This window comes from Perca fluviatilis, chromosome 17 (genome assembly GCF_010015445.1).
Source record: "Perca fluviatilis chromosome 17, GENO_Pfluv_1.0, whole genome shotgun sequence".
Taxonomy (NCBI): Eukaryota; Metazoa; Chordata; class Actinopteri; order Perciformes; family Percidae; genus Perca; species Perca fluviatilis.
The window spans coordinates 7,847,376-7,867,376 of record NC_053128.1 but is presented as its reverse complement, the minus strand read 5'-3'; the positions used below and the strand labels follow the sequence as shown (position 1 = coordinate 7,867,376).

At 41.2% G+C, this 20,001-nt stretch overlaps 1 protein-coding gene across 1 annotated transcript; it reads left to right on the top strand.

Annotated features, from left to right (window-relative positions):
- Positions 1 to 768: 768 nt before the first annotated feature.
- c7b (complement component 7b) lies at positions 769 to 19,653 on the top strand. The gene is made up of 18 exons (XM_039780129.1): positions 769 to 865; positions 2,079 to 2,140; positions 3,797 to 3,872; positions 5,538 to 5,679; positions 7,239 to 7,383; positions 8,818 to 8,956; positions 10,835 to 10,963; positions 11,896 to 12,139; positions 12,306 to 12,419; positions 12,576 to 12,742; positions 13,290 to 13,518; positions 14,177 to 14,348; positions 15,525 to 15,612; positions 15,825 to 15,957; positions 16,970 to 17,161; positions 17,520 to 17,616; positions 17,712 to 17,893; positions 18,819 to 19,653. The coding sequence occupies exons 1-18, from the start codon at positions 800 to 802 to the stop codon at positions 18,989 to 18,991; spliced, it is 2,550 nt and encodes an 849-aa protein (XP_039636063.1). The 5' UTR covers positions 769 to 799; the 3' UTR covers positions 18,992 to 19,653.
- The last annotated feature ends 348 nt before the right edge of the window (positions 19,654 to 20,001 follow it).

Sequence of the window (20,001 nt, the reverse complement as noted above, 5' to 3'; positions counted from 1 at the left end):
CTTTAATACACTAAAGGGAAAATCTTAGCTTCAAGAATGGAATTGAGTTTATATTTACAAATTTAAAACAAACAAAAACGATCATTTAACTCCATACAACATTCTTGACAGGTAAACGCCAAAGCACCAAAAAAAAAGTTCATCTTCAATTTTGACCAGGAAAGTTAACAAGTTCATGGTCAACGGGAAAATAACACAAGGGTTCATAATATAAATGTAATAATAAATAACTGTTTTGAATTAAGATACTGTGTTTCTGGCTACAACTGTGAAATGTGGATTTAATTAATACTACCATGCTGGCATAAATAAAATAAAAATTATATTACAAATGAAGATGTGGATGTTATTGCCATGTGCATTGGCAGACAAATGCATTCAAATATGGGCCAAATGGGTATTTTTCTGACCTTTTGTCCAAATCATGCAGACTCAGCATGTGATGACCTTATTCAGGAAAAACTGTTGTGATGCAACTTGTCCTGTCATACTCCAGTGAGGCTGTTCTGACACAGAAGCAGATTTCATCAAGCTTTATCTTGTACCCTTCAGCACACACAAAAACTAACTAACAAACAGGATTATCAAAATTGTTACTGGAAATAAACTTAGTTTTGTTGGAAATCAACATAAAATAGCAAAAGGACTGGCCTTGGACTGAAGCTGTGGGAAAGAACACTGGGTCTCATTGAATCTGGTGGCTCAGATTAGAGTTTCTTCAGCAGAGGAATTCCTGAACTCGGGGATCTATTGAGTAATCCGTGCATCCCCCCCCCCCAACACACTCCCTGCTGATTATATGACCCTGAGTGTTCCAGTGCTGGAGCAGACTAGAGGGCCGGACTCTGCGGAGCACACCATGAAGGTACTGTAAACATGTCTACCATTCAGATTTGGTGCCACTATTTGTAGTTTGGCAAATTTGAAGCTAATGTTCTTCTATGTGATTCTAGCTGGTCTGAGTTTGTTACCTTCAGGGTTGAATGCAGTGGTGGAAGAAGTACTGTGTATTCAAATAGATACTTCAAGTATTAAAAGTAATAGTACTCAATGCAGAAAAAATCCTCCCATTTCAGAAAACTGGAAATGATCCAAACAGTTCTGTCGATCAGCTAAGTGTTTAATCGGCTAATCATTCCAGCTGGATTCGTAGGTTGTTGTATTGTTGGGTAGTGTAATATATATTAATACATCATACGTGTGTTTTGTGTGCAACAGTAACTGGTAATTTAAGCTGTCAGGTTAACGTAGTGGAGTAAAAAGTACAATATTTCTCTCTGAAATGTAGTGGAGTAGAAGTAGAAAGTGGCACGAAAAGAAAAGACTCAAGTACAAGTACCTCAAACATGTACATAAGTACAATACTTGAGTAAATGTACTTAGTTACTTAGTATATGCAAATACGCTTACAATGTTTCTAGATAACTTAATTCAATGAGTTAAGTAAAGATGCACTGTCAACCTAACTTCTGAAAGTGGTACAGTTTAAACTTGAAATGTAACACTTATCTAATCAAATTGAGTTAATTCAAGAAAAGTTTGTTTATAACGTATGAGATTTTACAGTTCAAAGAATGAAATAACAGGGAGTGAAAATGGCTTTTCCTGCATTCTTCCACAACTAAAGAGTTAACAGAACTTCATTGTGCTGTAAGGATATCAACGTTATCAGGACTCACTCACTCTTGTTAAAACAATGGACTACAACTTGATTTGTTGGCACAATTTCAATTTTTACTTTAAATGCTGAGAATTTTGGTTTCTATGGCCTTACAACTTGTAATTGTTATACATGCCAAAGAATATAAAATAGCATTTTTACAGTGTACAGTCTGGTAATGATCCAGAATAATCAGATCTTCTTGGAGAAACAAGGACCTCTGTTCATGGTGAATAATAATAACATTATTACAAAATGGGAAGTTTAAAAGTAATTTCTGTCATGTCATGATGATAACTGCTGCCAATAGCTTGTCAATAATAGAACAATGTTTTCATTGTGCTTTTTGTCTTTTGATTTTCTTTCTGAAAATGTAAGTAAGACTGAGTTAACTGTTTTCTTTCTTTTTTGTGTACAGTTAAATTTAGTTGCATCTCTGTCTTGTTGGGCATTGTTGGTCATCTTTGGGTCTCCAGTTTGGTAGGTGTACACACATGAACCACACATGACACTATTGTAATATAATGCACTCATGGTATAAAGAAAAATTCTCTTTCTAAGACATAAGAATGCAGCTTTTTCATTTTGTTGTCAAAGTATCACTATGGTTTTGGCTTGTGATATATTGATTTAATGTTATTCTCCTGCTGTAGTTACTGTACGATGGATCCAAAAAGTCCTCCAAACCATACGATGATATCGGCCATTTATTCCTACCTTCTGATATGACCCACGGGAGCATTTAATACATTAGCGCCCCTAGCGGTGGCAGAAAATACAACCTTATATCTAAACCAGAGGACATAACGCATACCTGTCAAGTATCCCGTTTTGGCCAGGAAAGTCCCGTATTTTACCCTTCTTTCCCGCCGTCCTCCCGTATTAGTATTTTCCCGTAAATCTCCCGTATTTTAACCTGCGTTATTAAAAAATAATACCCCGGGTCCGAGCGGAGTAAAAAAACAAAAAACATTCCCAATCTGAGCTCTGTCACTAGCCTCGCGATAACTGCCACCTGCAGTAGCCTACTACAGGTACTGTAGGTGGCAGTTGTCGCGAGTTTAGTGTGTGAGGTCAGATGATGGACGCTTCGACAAAACTTATGAAGGCTTTACTATGCATTCCCCATAGCAATGCAAGTTGAGAAAGGGTGTTTAGCATGGTACGAAAGATTGTTACAGAGAATAGGATGACGTTAGACAACAGAACTGTTTGCGCTCTACTCTCATGTAAACCACTCTGTAAACCACTCTGGCCCAGCCCACAAATACACTCCTTCCAAAACTTAAAGAATGCAAAGTCTGCAACAAATTTATACAATAACTCACTAAAAGAGTAAAGAAAAGTTATGTGAAATGAAAAGAAAAACTGTAAAAGAAAAGCAATATGAAATGAAAAGAATGTGTGGAATGAAAATAAAATGTAAAGACAAGCAATGTTATAAATTGTAAATGTTTTCAGCATTCTGCATCAAGTGGTGATTGTAGCTTTCTTGTACACCTGTCTTAAAATGTAAGGGATACTGGAGCTTGGTTGGGGTGGTGGGACTGCTTGCGGTGGGCGCCGGAAAAATTTCCCTTATTTTCAAATCCAAAACTTGACAGGTATGCATAACGTTGTTGACGATGTAAAACGGTCGCAGTTTGGTTAGCTTTAGGCACTAACATTAGTTAAGTTTAGAAAAAGACTGTGGTTGGGGTTAAAATCAGGTGCTATTTCACTTCAGTTGCGCACGTGATGCTGAGGGTGACGTAGCTCCGTTTGGTCTGTAAAATAAATAAAAAAATCTTGCCGTTTACTTTTATTTTCAAATGGGATACAGACCCCGGTCTTCTGGGTGAAAGTCAAGTCCTGTGTTTGTTTGACCCATCCACCAGCCCAACCTGCCTCCTAGTGCAGAAATATGGCGCTCTTATACTTTGTCACCTCACTTCCTGCTTTGCTCCCGCCATCACCATTACGACCACTAGAGGGCGCGCCACTATAAACCTAAATATAGGCCGTAATTGCTGCTTAAACAAACTTATGGGGCCGTTTTTCGGGGATAACAGTCTCAACGGATAAGTTTCAGTTCATTCTCAAGAGAGGAATATAACATAAATGTTGTTTAATAATGTTCATGTCCATTCCTCTCAGCTGTCAGCAGCCTGTGAACTGCAGATGGGGCCCTTTTGGAGAGTGGTCTGAGTGTGACGGCTGCTCCAGAACAAAGGTACACACAGATACTCGTACTGTACTTGTGAGGACATTGTATAGACTTCTATTCATTGCCTGAAGATGTGATCAGGAGGTAACCCTAATTGCGTAATACCCAAACCTAACCCGTATCCTACCCTGCGCAATTCTAACATTAACTGTAAAATTTTACAGTTTTAGGGTTAAAACCCTTTAATACCATACAGCAAATGGCTAACCTTGTGGAGACTATGACTATGAAAAATAATGTATGAAGCTTCCGGGTATAAAAAATGAAGTCAATGAGAAAGTGGCTTAACCCTGCATTAACCCAGCGGCTCCACTGGTTGCAAAAACAAGTCCATTTCTATAGAAGTCTGGGGAAATGACCCTACTTCTCACTTGATTTATATCCTCAATAAACATTTTTATAATGAGATTCTGATCTCAATCGCTTGTTTCAAGTCTTCTTCAATACAGCATGATGTTCTTTTTGTAAATGATGGTCCCATTTATTTTAAAATAGACAACAAAGCAGGAGATGCTTTAGTGGCGTGGCTACAAGCCGACATATCAATCATGATAGAGGCTCAGCAATGCTAGCCATGGCACTGCGTACATTGAAATTGGGTGTTTTCTTCTTAAACTTTGCCCCTCCCACCGTGTGTTTTCACTTCATCAAAGTTAATTAAACATCAAACACTTTAGACGCCCTAAAATATTTAGTTTTTCCAGCTAAACTTAAAGCAACACAAGGTAACTTTTCCCGCTTCGGTCCCCCTACAGGTTGGATGCGGAATTGTCCATTACATTACATTATGCAAGTTTGCTAGATCGGGTAGCGGATCTGTAGTTCGAATGAACTGGACAATGTAATGTAATGGACCATTTGACTTCCAACCTGCAGGGGGAACGAAGTGGGAAAAGTTACCTACTGTTGCTTTAAGGGAAAGTTTGCCAGTCCCTCCAGAAAAATGCGATTATGCGATCGCATAATTCAATGCATAATCAGCCAAAGTCGGCATATTTATGCGAGGTCCGCATTTTTTCAAATACGCCGCACTTTTGCTGCATAAATTGCAGATTTCTGTGCAGAATATGCGGGGCTTGCATGATTTCATAATCACTGCATTTTCGTTGCAAAAAAGTCACATATATCTTAGCAGAAAGTTGAAAAATGTTGCGCTTACTTCACACAAGAACAGCCTTTTTCCCCTGTTGCCATGGGAACGTTATGAAGTGACGTAATTACGCAACGTGTACATCATCGAAAAGCAGGGTGTTGGGGGAATCACTTTTTTGTCTCTTTTTCATCAAACCGCAGTTTCCCGAAATTTGTGCAAGTTCCCGCAATTTCATTGAATAAAATTGCATAAATATGCTAATGAATGGCGGCAGTACTCAGAGGTCTGCGTTTACCCGCCGGTAAATTTCCACTGGATGACTTACATCACAAGGGTTTCAAATTGGCAACTTTCCCTCTTTAGCGCTTAGCGCAGCGCAGCGCCATTGCAACCATAAAGAGCACCGGCTTGACCGCTTCATCCTCCCCTGCTCCGCCCTTTCGTCCTAAAACATCTTGAATCGACATCTTGTATACAGCGTTTGCCTTCCGTTGTGGTTCTTAATGGATGCCAGAATGAATCATAAAAACAGTTGGGTAGCGTCAATATGTTCATGTTCATGGTCGCTGCCCTTTCAGGTGCAGACTCGCCATGTGGAGGTGTACGCCCAGTTTGGGGGTCAGCAGTGTTCAGGAGAAGCCACACAAACGCAACCATGTGTCCCACAGAAAGGATGTCCTCTGGCAATAAGCTGTGGAGACAGGTTCCGTTGTACCTCCGGTATGTGGAGACATATATCGTATTTAAGAAAATGTGCCTCAGCTATTTTTTCATAACATTACTCTAAATTAAAATGTTCATCACATGACAACAAAAGTGCCACAATATATTTTTTTTTATTTAGGCTAAATTAGGTTAATCTCAGTTATGGTTTTGCTCAGGGTTTCACTAGATATGCGACATATAATTTAAACAGACTATACAGATATAATAAAACAGCCTGTCCTCATTCACTGTTTGTACATATACCTATGATAAGTAATACACAGTAAATCAGAACCCACCGTATCTAATTTTGACCACAACACTGGACTTTCACCTGGGAGACTGGTTCGGGTCCCCTGTAAAACCAGAAGTCAACGTTGTTATTTTATTTTTTGTTTATTTTACGTTCATAAGTTAACTTCTAAATTAACTTTCACACGTAACTATGTCATGCTCAAAGTCACTACGTGAAATACTTAGGTACAGGAAAAACTTAGGAAAAACTTTCAACCCAACCATGAACGTTTTTTTCTAACCTTAAAGGTGCTCTAAGCGATGTCACACGTTTTTTTAGGCTACAACATTTTTTGTCACATACAGCAAAACATCTCCTCACTATCCGCTAGCTGCCTGTCGCCTGAACACACTGTAAAAAAACACAGTATCTGTAGACAGCCCAGGGTCCACAAACAGCAACAAAAACAAACTGCGCCAACCTGCACCACCAAACATAACAAACAGAGTTCCAGCGTTCCAGCCAATAACCGACAAGAAGGATTATGGGGTGGGGGTTGGGGGGTTAATGCGTGGAAGCCCGGAAGGGAGGGAGTTGGGACGGGATGAGGAGGAGGGAGGGGCGAGCTGGCCTCATTTTGTCACCCAACATCGCTTAGAGCACCTTTAAAGTGTCTGTATTGGAAATACTGAAAAAAGTTGGCTGGGATTGCCTCAACACAGCTCTCACAGACCGTTCCACAATTTGTGAAATACTGACGTCTTTGTGACGACCACATGCAATAACACGCACGTGCGGCTGGTCCAGCTATCAGAACAAAAACAGAGAAACTCTGATTACAACACACACACAGAGGGAGTGTGACTTCATTCTCTGCTCAGCACACCACACTATATCTTTACAAAGCAAATATTTGCACCGTTGCCTCACAGCAAGCAGGCACTGCTAAGTACTGTTTGCTGCTGTATTAATGTTCTTAATGTCAAGTAAAGAACCTTAAACCAATGTGTTTTAGTGCCTAAACTTAAGCACTCATATAACTGTAGTTTTGGTACTTAAACTGAACCGGTCATGTGATGGTGCCTAATTGCAACAGTTAACATGTAACGGTCAATGGTAACGTAGTAGTTGCCGCTTCACAGCGTTAAACAGAACATTCATATTATGTAAGATATCATATGAAACGGTTGTGGATACGTTTTCGTAAGATATAAGAACATTTGAATGAGAATACGTTAAATAAATAAGAAAGTTTGTGCATGTTTTTTCATTTCTTTTCTTTCTAAATGATGGTTCTTGCAATGTGGACTGAAAAGGTTTTATTGAAACCCTAATGCAGGTCAGTGTATCAGCCGGTCTCTGGTGTGTAACGGAGACCACGACTGTGAGGATGGCCTGGATGAGAGAAGCTGTGATCAAGACAGCAGCCAGTACTCATGTGACATCGACAAAGCGCCTCCCAACTCCGACTTCACAGGCAGAGGGTGAGTAGCTGCAACTCTTCAACAGCAGGAAACTCTGTCTTTACTGTAACAAGTGAGTTTAGAGGTAGAATATGTACCGAGTATCACATTGTAAACACAGTGTTCAAAGTTAGAGAGAGAACACAGTGGTGGTCGAGCGAGCTCGAAAGTGAATGTAGAGAGGGAGCGCAGTACAAAGCAGTGACTCAGAGGAATAAAACAATCTTTTCGAATTAATGCTCAGCGGTTACGTTGGATAGTAGAGCCGCGGTATCAAAGTCCCGCCCATACACCCGCGCAACCAATCGCCAGTCAATCCCAGCTGTCAATCATGGCGTTTCACTCCATTTTTATAGCAACAAATAACTAATAAAAACCAAACGTATTAGAAAAATGAACAATTGAACAAATAAGAATTACCTCTTGATTTTTTTTATTTGGCCAATGTCCCGTCCGCTAACATGGAGGGGGCGGGGTTTATGACCTACACTGCAACCCCTGTCAATAAGTGATGCTAATGGACAAAACGGTTGCAAATGATAATAGGCGGCACACCCTGCTATGTCCTGCTACACCCTGTAACACCCTGCAGTGCCCTGCTACACCATGAACTACTACAACTACTATTTCTAGTCATAGTTCCATTATCTTTATTGTTACTATTATTGCCACTGTTCATCACACCCCCAACCGGCACCGTCAGACACCGCCTACCAAGAGCCTGGGTCTGTCTGAGGTTTCTTCCTGAGAGGGAGTTTTTCCTCGCCACTGTGGCACTAAATGCTTGCTCTTGGGGGAATTACTGGAATTGTTGGGTCTTTGAGTGTGGTCTAGACCTACTCTATCTGTAAAGTGTCTTGAGATAATTTTTCTTATGATTTGATACTATAAATAAAATGTAATTGAATTGAACCCTGCGTGCTGGTATTGGCTGGGGGTTACACACCCACGTGGGGCCCAAAGGCTCTTTTGTTTTAGTCTACAGATATCTTTTCTTTAAAGTTACCCCACATTTTGTTGCTTTTAAAAATGACTTAAAATATTTTTTTTGTCTTTAAAAAAAGTGAAAAAAGAAGTGCCTTAAGACTTGTTGATTTACTAGAATTATATATTGATTAAAGCCCGCCCACCTATTTAATTACATTTTTTATTCATTTTAAATCATCTTAACTTATTGTTTTCTTATTTGTTATTGATATTTTATGTTATTTTATATATTTTATTTATTTATATGCTGCTTAGGATTATTTTTAAAATGTTAAGTGACATAAAAACGGCTGTTTTTTATTTGAAAGCCTTGAATTCCTTTCCAAAAATACATTGTTTAACGAGGAAAGCCCTTCATATTTTATCTAAACACAGCACGATATCTGCCTATAAATCAGCCTTTCATGTTTGGGGGTCACCTATTAGATAACAGTCCATCAAATAGATTTGCTGTGTCATACTTTACAGGTACAACGTGTTGACCGGCAAACTGAGAGGAGGCGTGATCAACACTCTGAGCTTTGGAGGGCAGTGCCGGAAGGTGTTCAGTGGTGACCATAAAGTCTATTACAGACTGCCGCACAATATCCTCAGGTACAACTTTGAGGTGAGTCGAACGAGACATTTATCCTGGCGTTTATGTTCACAGATAAGGGGAAAAGGCCTGACTTCTCTGCCGCAAATGTGATATGATTTTACATGTAGATATATGTAGTTTTCAAAATGCAAGACAAAAATTGTTATTCCAAACTTTGCTGCAGGTTGTCCTCAACGTGACATCATGACATCGCGTAAACATACACGCCAAGTGGCGTGTTATCTGTACGCATTTTGAGCTATCCGCGTGTATGTGTACACTCTATACAGCGGACGGGTTGGGTTTAGGAAAAGAAGAACGGGACAGTTGGGTTTAGGAAAACAATAACAGGACGTGGGACAGCAACGGCACAGTTGGGTTTAGGAAAAGAAGAACCGGATGGTTGGGTTTAGTAAAAGAAGATCAGGACGGTTGGGTTTAGGAAACGTGACAAAGTGGGTGAAAGTCCTGTGTTGTTTGACCCATCCACCACCCCAACCATCCTCCCTAGGCTTTTATACTACACGCTACCGTAGTTGCTCTAAATGCTACGTCATCTTCTTATTGAGAATCATGCTGTGATCACGAAACATTGAAATACATTAGTTTAAAAAAACGTGTGAAATATCGCTGGAAAAAATCCAAACAGAAGTTCTTATCTCAGGAGAACTTAGCATAAATTGACATGCAATTGCAAGATAATGTAAGTCAATGGAGGCCAAACGGCATTGATAAACGCGATTATGTGTCTTGATAACACGCCAAAATGGCATACGAATTGGCGTGTCATACATAAGCCACTTATGTGGCCCTGAGACTGAGATCAGTCTGTTTTCCTTTTAATCGATCGATGAAACTTGTTTTCATTCCCCTCACAGGACAATCCGACAGACAGACATTGCCATCCCTAGAGCCATGCAGCTAGTATGGCTAAAAATAAAGTAAATAACCGTGGGTAATCTCACAGTAGTCTTTTTCCACGACGTTCCATTTCCGGGATTGCTCCGTTGCGGCCTGAAATTCTGCCGGATTTCACTCTTTTCGGCCGGATGATCTCTGCAGGGTAAATCCAGACAGCTAGCTAGACTATCTGTCCAATATGAGTTTTCTGTATCACGACTAAAACTATGCACCGTTGTGACGAAAAGAGAGCTGACCCAGAAGGCAAAGCTCTCGATCCACCAGTAAATTTTCGTTCCTACCCTCACCTATGGGCATGAAGGCTGGGTCATGACCGAAAGAACGAGATGCAGGGTACTAGCGGCCGAAATGGGTTTCCTCAGGAGGGTGGCTGGCGTCTCCCGTAGAGACAGGGTGAGAAGCTCGGTCATCCGTGAGTAACTCGGAGTAGAGCCGCTGCTCCTTTGCGTCGAAAGGAGCCAGTTGAGGTGGTTTGGGCATCTGGTAAGTATACCCCCTAGGGAGGTGTTCCGGGCATGTCCAGCTGGGAGGAGGCCTCGGGGAAGACCCAGGACTAGGTGGAGGGATTATATCTCCAACCTGGCCTGGAAACGCCTCGATATCCCCCAGTCGGAGCTGGTTAATGTGGCTCGAAAAAGGGAAGTTTGGGGTCCCCTGCTGGAGCTGCTGCCCCCCGCGACCCGACCCCGGATAAGCGGAAGAAGATGGATGGATGGACTAAAACAACTTTTGAACGTACACATTCCACCAAAACAAGTTCCTTCCTCAGGCTATTTTGCAGCGGCACCCTAACCCATGATGATTGGGATTGGTTTAAAGAAATGCCAATAAACCAGAGCATGTTTTTCTCCTATCCCGGAATGCTGTGTGGACTAGCCAGACCCCTCCTCCACAGCGCTGTGGAGGAAGGTCTGGCAATGTCAGACCAATCTCACAGCAGCTGCTCTAATGAAACCAAACGTTGCCTTTGTTTGTGCTTGTGTGCAGGTGAAAGTAGACAATGAAGAGAGCGATGAATCCTACGAGAGCTCCTGGTCCTACATGCAGCACATCCAGTCCAACGCCTTGGTGGGACATGACCGTCGCTCTTTCCACAAAGAGCTCACTGAAAATAAGGTAACGATATGACCCGACCTGCGTCACAGGTCCCTTATTTGACACGTCTTACTGTGACAGATTGATATAGCTGTCCTTGGGCTTTGTCACCAGCTGGGTTAAAGCTTTCTGTTCAGCAACTAACAGAGAATGACTATCAAGTAGGGCTTCTCGATTATGCAACAAATTGAAATCACGATTATTGTAGTCAATATTGAAATCACGGTTATTTCACACGTTTACTCACTGACTTTTGGAAGTAAAGGCTGGAGTACAATAGAGCTGTTTGGAAAAGTTTGTGAACAGTGTTTTCTGTTGGAGATGGTAAGTCCCTTTGGGGTGGACTTTGGGCTTTTTCACTTTGTAAACCTATAACATGCACAAACAAATATATAACCCAATAAAAGAAAGGGAAAAAGCCAAAAAGCATAATATGAGCACTTTAAACAAATCAACAGTGATGAAAACACCTTGAACTGTGAGTTTTCCCTTAAAGGAATACGCCACCGTTTGTTGAAATAGGGCTTATCACGGTCTCCCCTGGCTGTAGATAGGTGGGCCAACGCATTTTTTGTCTCAGTGCAAGTAATTAGGTTGTTTTGTTGGCTCACTTTTACTAACAACATGCTAACCGGCAACATTCACTACGCTAAGCTAACTAGCGGTGTTGCACCGGACTAAAACAATGCATGCACAAAAAATGCGTGGGCCCACCTATCTACAGCTAGGGGAGACCGTGATAAGCCCTATTTCAACAAACGGTGGCCTTTAATACTTTTCCAGTTTTTTTTTTTTTTTAATTCAAGGCAAAATAAGAGTTCAAAACGTAATGTGCAAAATAATCTTTTTTCTCCATTACTCTGTTGTTTTGAGCTGAAATCGTGATCACGATTAAAAATGTAATTAATCGCACAGCCCTACACATTCACGTCTTTTCATATGTTATCGCCCAGGCCTACAGACTTATAATCCTGAAGAATAAAGTGGAGCTGGCCCAGTTCCAAAACTCTGCCCCTCAGTATCTTACTCTGGCTGAAGGTTTCTGGAAGGCCTTGTCCTCGCTGCCGTACACGTACGACTACTCTGCCTACCGCCGGATCTTTGAGACGTACGGCACACACTACCTCTCCGAGGGCTCACTCGGAGGCGAATACCAAGGCTTGTTGGAGTTAGACCGTCAGGCGCTCGAATCGACCAGTAAGAATTGTGCTATTATTTTTAATTAAGTTTAATACCAATAACAGCTTAAAAATGTCTCCAATTACTTTCATAGTCTCTACACTATGTAATAAATATGGTGCCTGCTAATAATTTGAGAATTTTAAACAGTTTTAAATCTTTTTCTCCTGCTTTTTGTCTGAAGGTACAACACATATCGACTATCAGAGGTGCTGGAGAAAGGTGAAACGCCGTCTCTTTAGGAAGAAAGTTACGACCACCTGTGAAAAACTAACAAAATCTTTATCCTCCAGCAACGGTGAGTGAAAGCTTTCTTATTCAGGGGCACACAGCGGGCCCTGTAGGGTCAAAAAATACAGTTTCATTTAGTCTTGTTTGGATTTGAATAAATTAAGTAAATTTAAACTTGACTACCACACAGTCTAGCCTGAGCTCTGTTGTCATTTGCCTGCAGTACACATCGTGAACAAGATGCCCATTAAGGTCAATGTGTTTGGAGGAGACGCGTCCTTTATAGGCGCTCTGTCTCTCCTGGATTTGGAAAACCCAGAGGCTAACGGAGAGGTCTACGACAACTGGGCCTCGTCTGTCAAAGACTTCCCTGAAGTCACAGACCAGAAGGTATGACAGTCAGCTGGTTGGATCTTAGTGTTTGATTGGTTGGTGTTAGAGCTTTGTTTAGAAGTTGTTGATATTCATTTTACTTACCTTTGCTTTGTACAACATATTGATATCGTTTTTCCATCCATCATCCAGTCCAACTAAACATTTGCTATGCCCCGTCCCCCCCTTAGTTACTGTTGTTCATCTTTAGCATGGCAGGTTTGGGGTCCACAGTGGTAACAGTGACAGATTTACCATTCGAAATGCAGTTATTGTTTTGAAACAACAAGAGTATTTAATTTCAAATGGAAAAAGACAACCCTAACCGTAACCGGCGACCATCAAGTTTGTGGGTTATATCTGAAAACTGTTGCTGCCACATTCTACTAGCTGTAGCTCTCTAGCTAATTAACCCATACCTGCCAACACTCCCATTTTTCCCGTGTTTCTTCCGTTTTTTTAGCCCTATCTCCTTCTATGTTTTTTTTCTTCTTTTCTATGCATTTCTTTTCCTTTTTCTATGCATAAACACTCAGACATTTTTCCCGTTAAACTTGTTTTCCAGCTGCGTCCTCTGTATGAGCTCGTGAAGGAAGTGCAGTGTGCAGGTTTGAAGAAGCTCCACTTGAAAAGGGCCACCGAGGAGTACCTGGCCGAGGAGCATCCCTGTCACTGCCGGCCCTGCCAGAACAATGGCCAGCCACTGCTGACGGGCTCCGAGTGCCGCTGCGTCTGCCGGCCGGGAACGTCTGGACAAGCCTGCGAGAGGGGGGCTGTGATCGGAGAACAAGCAGGTACACAAACAAAAGACTCTGACGGGATAATGGACTGGTTAAAGGTTTAGTTTGGGTTTAAAATTGTTATGATTCTTAAAACAGATTCATCAAAAAATGTGTTCTGTTAAAGATTTAAAATGCTACAAACGAAGGTCGATGTTAGCATCATCATGAAAGAAAACATGACCCCCTAAATAGAGCAATTTGCTTTAACGGTTGCATCTACGTATAAACACATCAACACAATAAATACTAAAATATCAAGAGGAAAAAAATATAATAACAGTGTAACATTTGTAATTTTCATACTTACACATTAAAAATCTAGCTTTCAGAGAGGCTCAAATAGGTTTCTTTTCAGGAGCAGCGCCTTAAAGAACTATCTAAACTACAACTAAACTAAATGGCCAAGATTTGAAGATTTAATAAAAGAACATGTGAAGAAAGCTTTTAAAAAAAAAAAAATCCTGGTTTTGTTTAAAATTATGCATATCGCAATTGCAGGATACATTTTTTTTAAATCCAGGTCTCAAATTACTCCAAGTTGGTATAACCTACTTGCCTGTATTATGTAGTACAAGCAGTCTACGGACAAGTTCTTTATCTATGATTAACAAACAAGATGCTGTCCATTCAGGGACAGAAAAACAAGGAAAACTTTCTTTCTTTCTCTCAGGGGTGATCCATGGCAGCTGGAGCTGCTGGTCCTCCTGGGGATCCTGCTCTGGCAGTCAAAGGTCAAGGACCCGAAGCTGTACCAACCCCGCCCCGAGCAGAGGGGGTCAACACTGCTCCGGACCGCAGGAGGAGCAGAAGCCTTGTGAGGACGCAGATATTCAGTACTTACAGTAAGGACACGTGGGCACAAAAACTGGTTTGTCATGTAGTAGTAGGACAGAGATCTTCAACCTTAACCAACAACAAGTAAAAAATAATGGACGAAGCTTCCGGGTCTGAAAAGGGAAGCCAATGCGGAAGTACCTTAAACCTGCATTTTATTTAATTTCCAGCAGGGGGAGACTACACTGGTTGCAAAGAGAAGTCGATTTTAATAGAAGTCTATGGGGCAATGACCCTACATCTCACTTGATTTATTACCTCAATAAACATTTTAATTTTCCGAGTTTATGGCCTCAATCATTAGTTTAGAGTCCTCTTAAATACATCATGATGTTCATTTAGTAAATTATGGTCCCATTTATTTTAAAAAGGACGATAAAGCAGGGGATGCTTTAGGGCGTGTAGGGCTTAGCGATGCTAACCATAACACTGTGGACATTAAAATAGCCGTGAAATTTTTTTTTTTGTTGTCTGTGTTTTCATCGTAAACTTTGACCCTCTCACTGTGTTTTCACTCCAGCAAACTTAATTGGAACATTTTGATCACCTAAAAATGTCTTGTTCAGCATCCACACAAGCAAGCTAGGTCGCTCTGCTAGCGTTAGCTGCTAACTTAAGGAAAATTTTGCAGATTTTCATGTAGATGAATGGTGCCAATACCCAGAGGTCTGTGTTTACCCACTGGTAAATCTCCACTGGATGACATGGCTTCAGAAGGGTTTAAAATGGGCAACTTTCCCTCTTTAGCGCTTAGCTTGGCACAGGGCCATCGCAACCATAAACAACACTGACTTGGTTGCTTCATCCTCCCTAGCTCCACCCTCTCATCACAAATTGGCACATCCCGTTTCCAAAAACCAAGATGGCAAACAGCCAAATTGCCAAACTCAAGGCTTTAAAACGGCAGTCCACAAACCAATGGGTGATTTCACTGCTGCTAAATCCATTATATTGTACATACTCTGGTCTTAACTGTAAAATGTAATTGTTTTTTCTTGTGGGAACCAGATTTGTGTCACAAAATGGGAGATTCTTGCCCCCAAAGCATGATTAAAACCACTACATATATACATTTTTAATAACACATAGGAAATAAGACTTTTTTCTGGTATCCTTGATGATTTGATTTTAGATACAGATTTCGTGACCAAATAACAACCGTGTCCTCATACTTTTGTGTGCAGGATGATGGAGCCTCAGTGCTTCGGTCTCTCTGTGACTCCACCAAAGACATGCGGAGCGCCCCCAAACCTCCGGAACGGATTTATTGAGGTGAGTGTGCTTGATCGATGCTGTATCCCCATTAATGTAAACCTTGAAGAACTTGGGTTTCAAAAAAGGTGACAGCAAATGTTGCAGAACTGTAGTAAACTTTTAGCTCTTTAGAACAATATGTTTTAGTTTCTATGTTGTTTCTAGTTACTGTATGGTAAATAGTAAAGGGGTGATGATTAAATGCATGTTACTGTTGTTTTTTTTCTCAGAATCCCAGAGACTTTTACCTGGTTGGAAACAGGGTGAGGTACTCCTGCATACACGGTCATTACCTCAGGGGAAGCGCTGTGGCTGAATGCACTGAAAACCAGCAGTGGAGGACAGGAGCGATGGTTTGTAAAAGTGCGTCTTTCTTACATTAACTCTGTGAGGAAGATTACATATTCTGCTCTTTTTTTTTTTTGTCCAGCAACAGGTAGCAGGATATCTGAGGAACGAATACTGAGATATATATGTAAATAGAATTTAGTCAATTGCCATGCTAGTCCAAGCCGTTCTCAATCCCAAGTCGTCACATTCTGACGTTTTGTCAGTGGCTCTCAGCGTCAGATACCGATGCGCAAGGCACCCTTTAGCGTCGGTATGGGACGCACCGGGCATAGCAGTAGCTTGACCGCGGAGCTGTAAGATGACGTAGTATTAAGAGTGACAACAGTAGTGATCCATATAAGGAGATACAGTAGGTTGGGGAGGTGGATGGGTAAAAAATCAGAGGACTTTCACCCTGGGTTTGTGTCCCATTCTTGTCCGGTGTCACCTAAATGTAAATTCTTTAACCCTGACCCTAACTAATTGGTTTCAAAAAAGAAAAACTACGCCAAGGGGTCCCGACCAAGAGCGTCAAAGGCTACGTTCAGACCGCAGGCCTTGATGCTCAATTGTGATTTTTTTTTCCCAGATCAGATTTGTTTGACGGTTCGCATTATTTTTTATTTTTTTTTTAAATGTGGCCCGCATCAGATCTGGAAAAGATCGGGTGTCATGTGACTTGGGTGGTTTACAGTGGGCAAAAAAAATAAGATATCAGCAAAAATGTGGGTGCCTTTTGCCTGCAGTCTGAACGTAGCCAAAAAGTGACTAAGCAAGTTGAAAAATGACAGCAAAGGGGTACTCGAGGGGTTAAAAGGTGACGCCAAAGGGTTCTGACCAAGCGTCATTATTTCACGAGTTGGGACTGAGAATGTGTTGCAGTGCAAAGATGAATCCGGAAGTAATTGCAGCGGCAAGTTAAACATTTCTAAAGATTCTCTACTATTCACTCTAAGGAACCCCCAAGTTATCTTTGTCTAGGAATCACAATCACAGTGCCTCACTCTCCCTCCTCTTGCTCAAAATCCCTCTCTTCCCGTCCCAGGCAACACATGTGGGATTCCTGTACTCAACAGTGACGTTATAGCCACGCCCACCAAAGAAGCCTATCAGATTGGAGACAGATTGTCCCTGTCCTGTCCTGCGGGGTCAGTGCTGGACGCTGAGGTTTCAGAGACCATATGCAGTCCCAGCCTGCAGTGGTCTCCATCACCAGCCAGCGCTCACTGTAAAGCCGGTACAGTACATACGTATTCTCTCAGAATCAAATGTTAATGTTAAGTAAAGTGTTGTATGTTCATATTGTACTTATTGCTCACATACGTTTAGACTGCAGGCAAATCCCATTTCTTTCTCAAATCAGATGTTCAAGACAGACTTGAGAAATGGAGCTCCATCCGTGGATGCGTAAAAAGATTGGGTCCATAATTTTGGCCCTCCAATTGCGCTTCATTATCTGTATTATATAAGCGCCGTGTTTTATGTTGACAACATGTTGTGCTTTTCCATTTTGACATTATTTTTATAATTATGTTTTTTTTTTTGTGCATGATCAAATCACACCAATCCTGCTTTCTACATTTTTTTTTTTTCAGCACCCTCAGTTGCCTCTCCTCCATCCGGCCTGAAGTGTAAGCCGTGGGAGAACGTGGGGAAAACTCAGTGTGTGTGTAAAATGCCATCTCAGTGCTCGTGAGTATGATTTTTTATCATTATTTCTCAGGTAAATGCTTTGTGAAAAAGTATGAAATTAACAAAATTTTTCCCCCATAACTTTCTTCATTTAGGACTTCTCTGCAGTTGTGTGCCAAACTCGGCTCAAGCAAAGCCCGTTTGCTTAGTGTCTGTCAGCTCGGAGCTCTGCGGTGTATGGGCCGGAGCTTTGCGTTGGTTAGTGACGGCGACTGTGCCTGGCCAGAGGAGACGGTCACGTCCTGCGTGGACTGCAAACCAGGGACAATCTGTCAGGGTGAGTCTGCTGGACCTTCTTTGAAGGATCATTACTTGTTTTTCTAGAACTTGATTTTTGTTCTTGTTGACCGATACATTAAGGCTGTACTAATCTCTACATTAAAGTCCAATGGGACAAGAAACACAGGTAATCAGACAGATTGTTAACAAGGTAGTCTATGTCCACGACGGTCCACTTCCGGGATTACTCCGTTGCCGCTGGAAATTCCGCCGGATTTCACTCTTTTCGGCCGGATGTTTCACCTTCTGCTTTCTTTGTGTTGGAATTTTAAACTCTGGTGGATTTGTGAGGACTATGGTTAACTGCTCCTCAGATCTCTGCAGGGTAAATCCAGACAGCTAGCTAGACTATCTGTCCGATCTGAGTTTTCTGTTGCACGACTAAAACAACTTTTAAACGTACACGTTCCACCAAAACAAGTTCCTTCCCGAGGCTTTTTTACATAGGCACCGTGGCTCCGTATGGCGCTAAGCACCGCCCATGACGACTGCGATTGGTTTAAAGAATTGCCAGTAAACCAGAGCACGTTTTCCTCCCATCCTTGAATGCTATGTGGAGTAGCCAGTAGCCTCCAGCGCACTTTGGAGGAGGGTCTGTCAAAGCGAGACTATGACCCCTAATAACACTGACACTAATAACCCCTCGTTGAAACAGGAAGTGGGTCTGTAAACTGTGATGGATGTTGGGTACTGGATGTTAGTTTGGGTAACAGGTTTAATTTTCCAAATAAGTCCAGCTAACCGAGGGGTTTGTTTAAGTGTTTCTGCTCATCTTGTAGCGCAATCATTCCCCGATCTCAGGAAGCAATGGGAATGATGGCCAACAGAGTCCTTTAATTCTTTATTATATATGTGGTGTAAATATACTGTATATAATATGTGTATGACTACATCATTACATAATCCTTATTTTTCAATTCTAGAATCTAAATGCGAATGTCAGAACGCGTCAGAATGCCCTAAAGACTCCGCCCCACTGTGCGTCAGATCTGGTGCTGGCAGCGTTGCCACGACGATGACCGAATGTGAGGTGGGGGCCAGACGGTGTGCTGGGGAGCAGGTCAACGTTTCCAGTATCGAGGCTTGTCCAGAATAAAGATGGCTGCTGTTTTATTTTAGTCAGCACACTCACACACACAAAGGAGGGAGAATCAAATATTTTTCCTAACACTTGAATGAAGTAAATATGTTCCTCCGCTAGGGCTGGCCGATAAGATGAAATATATTGTCAAAACGATACAAAAAATGTCTACCGTATTATATTTTCCGGTATCCTTTCTACAGCAATGTCAAAAAAACAGCAGCCTAACTGCGTTACAGCAACATGTACGTCATTTGGACGCCACTTTACGGTCTGATCCTTGCACGTTATGTTCTTTTTGCACTAAAGTATTTCATGAAACGACAAAATACTCCGTATTTTTCATTTGTAAGTATTTAATACACACAGGAGTACACAAAAATAGGCTTTACCTTGTGATTATTTCAACTAGACAATTTATTTATTGAATTACAATATGCTATATTGTGATATATATTGTTATCGACTTATATATCGGGTTAGAAGATTTTGGCTATATCGCCCAGCCCTATCCTCTGCCATCCTATGGTGTCTTTTTATATTTGTCATGGAGTTACTGATGATGGAAAACATTTGCATGTAAACATAAGATTCTGTTCTAAAGGTTTGCCGAAATGCTAAATAAATGCCTTTGATTGTTTTTGTTATAGGAAGTTAATAAAACACCTTTTAGGATACATTTTCGTTTCATGGTTTTGTTAAAATATAACAATTTGAAGACTTATAAACCAGAGAATTTCACAAATCACTTACGAATTCAAAATGTGCAGATTTCCAAATACCATACTTGGCCTCATACCTTGGAATTTCCTTCTTTATGCATGTTTTCTATAGTTTATGAAATCATGTGTCATTTTAATAAACCATAGTGCAGAACTCCATTACATTTTAGTGCACTGAATACGCTCTTATCTTGAAAATCCTTTGGGCATGGTTGTTCTGTCATTGGTACATTGAGTCGTAAAAATTGCCAGTACCCCAAGTTGTTTCAAACAGAGTCCAACTTTTTAGTTTGGTTGGAGTTT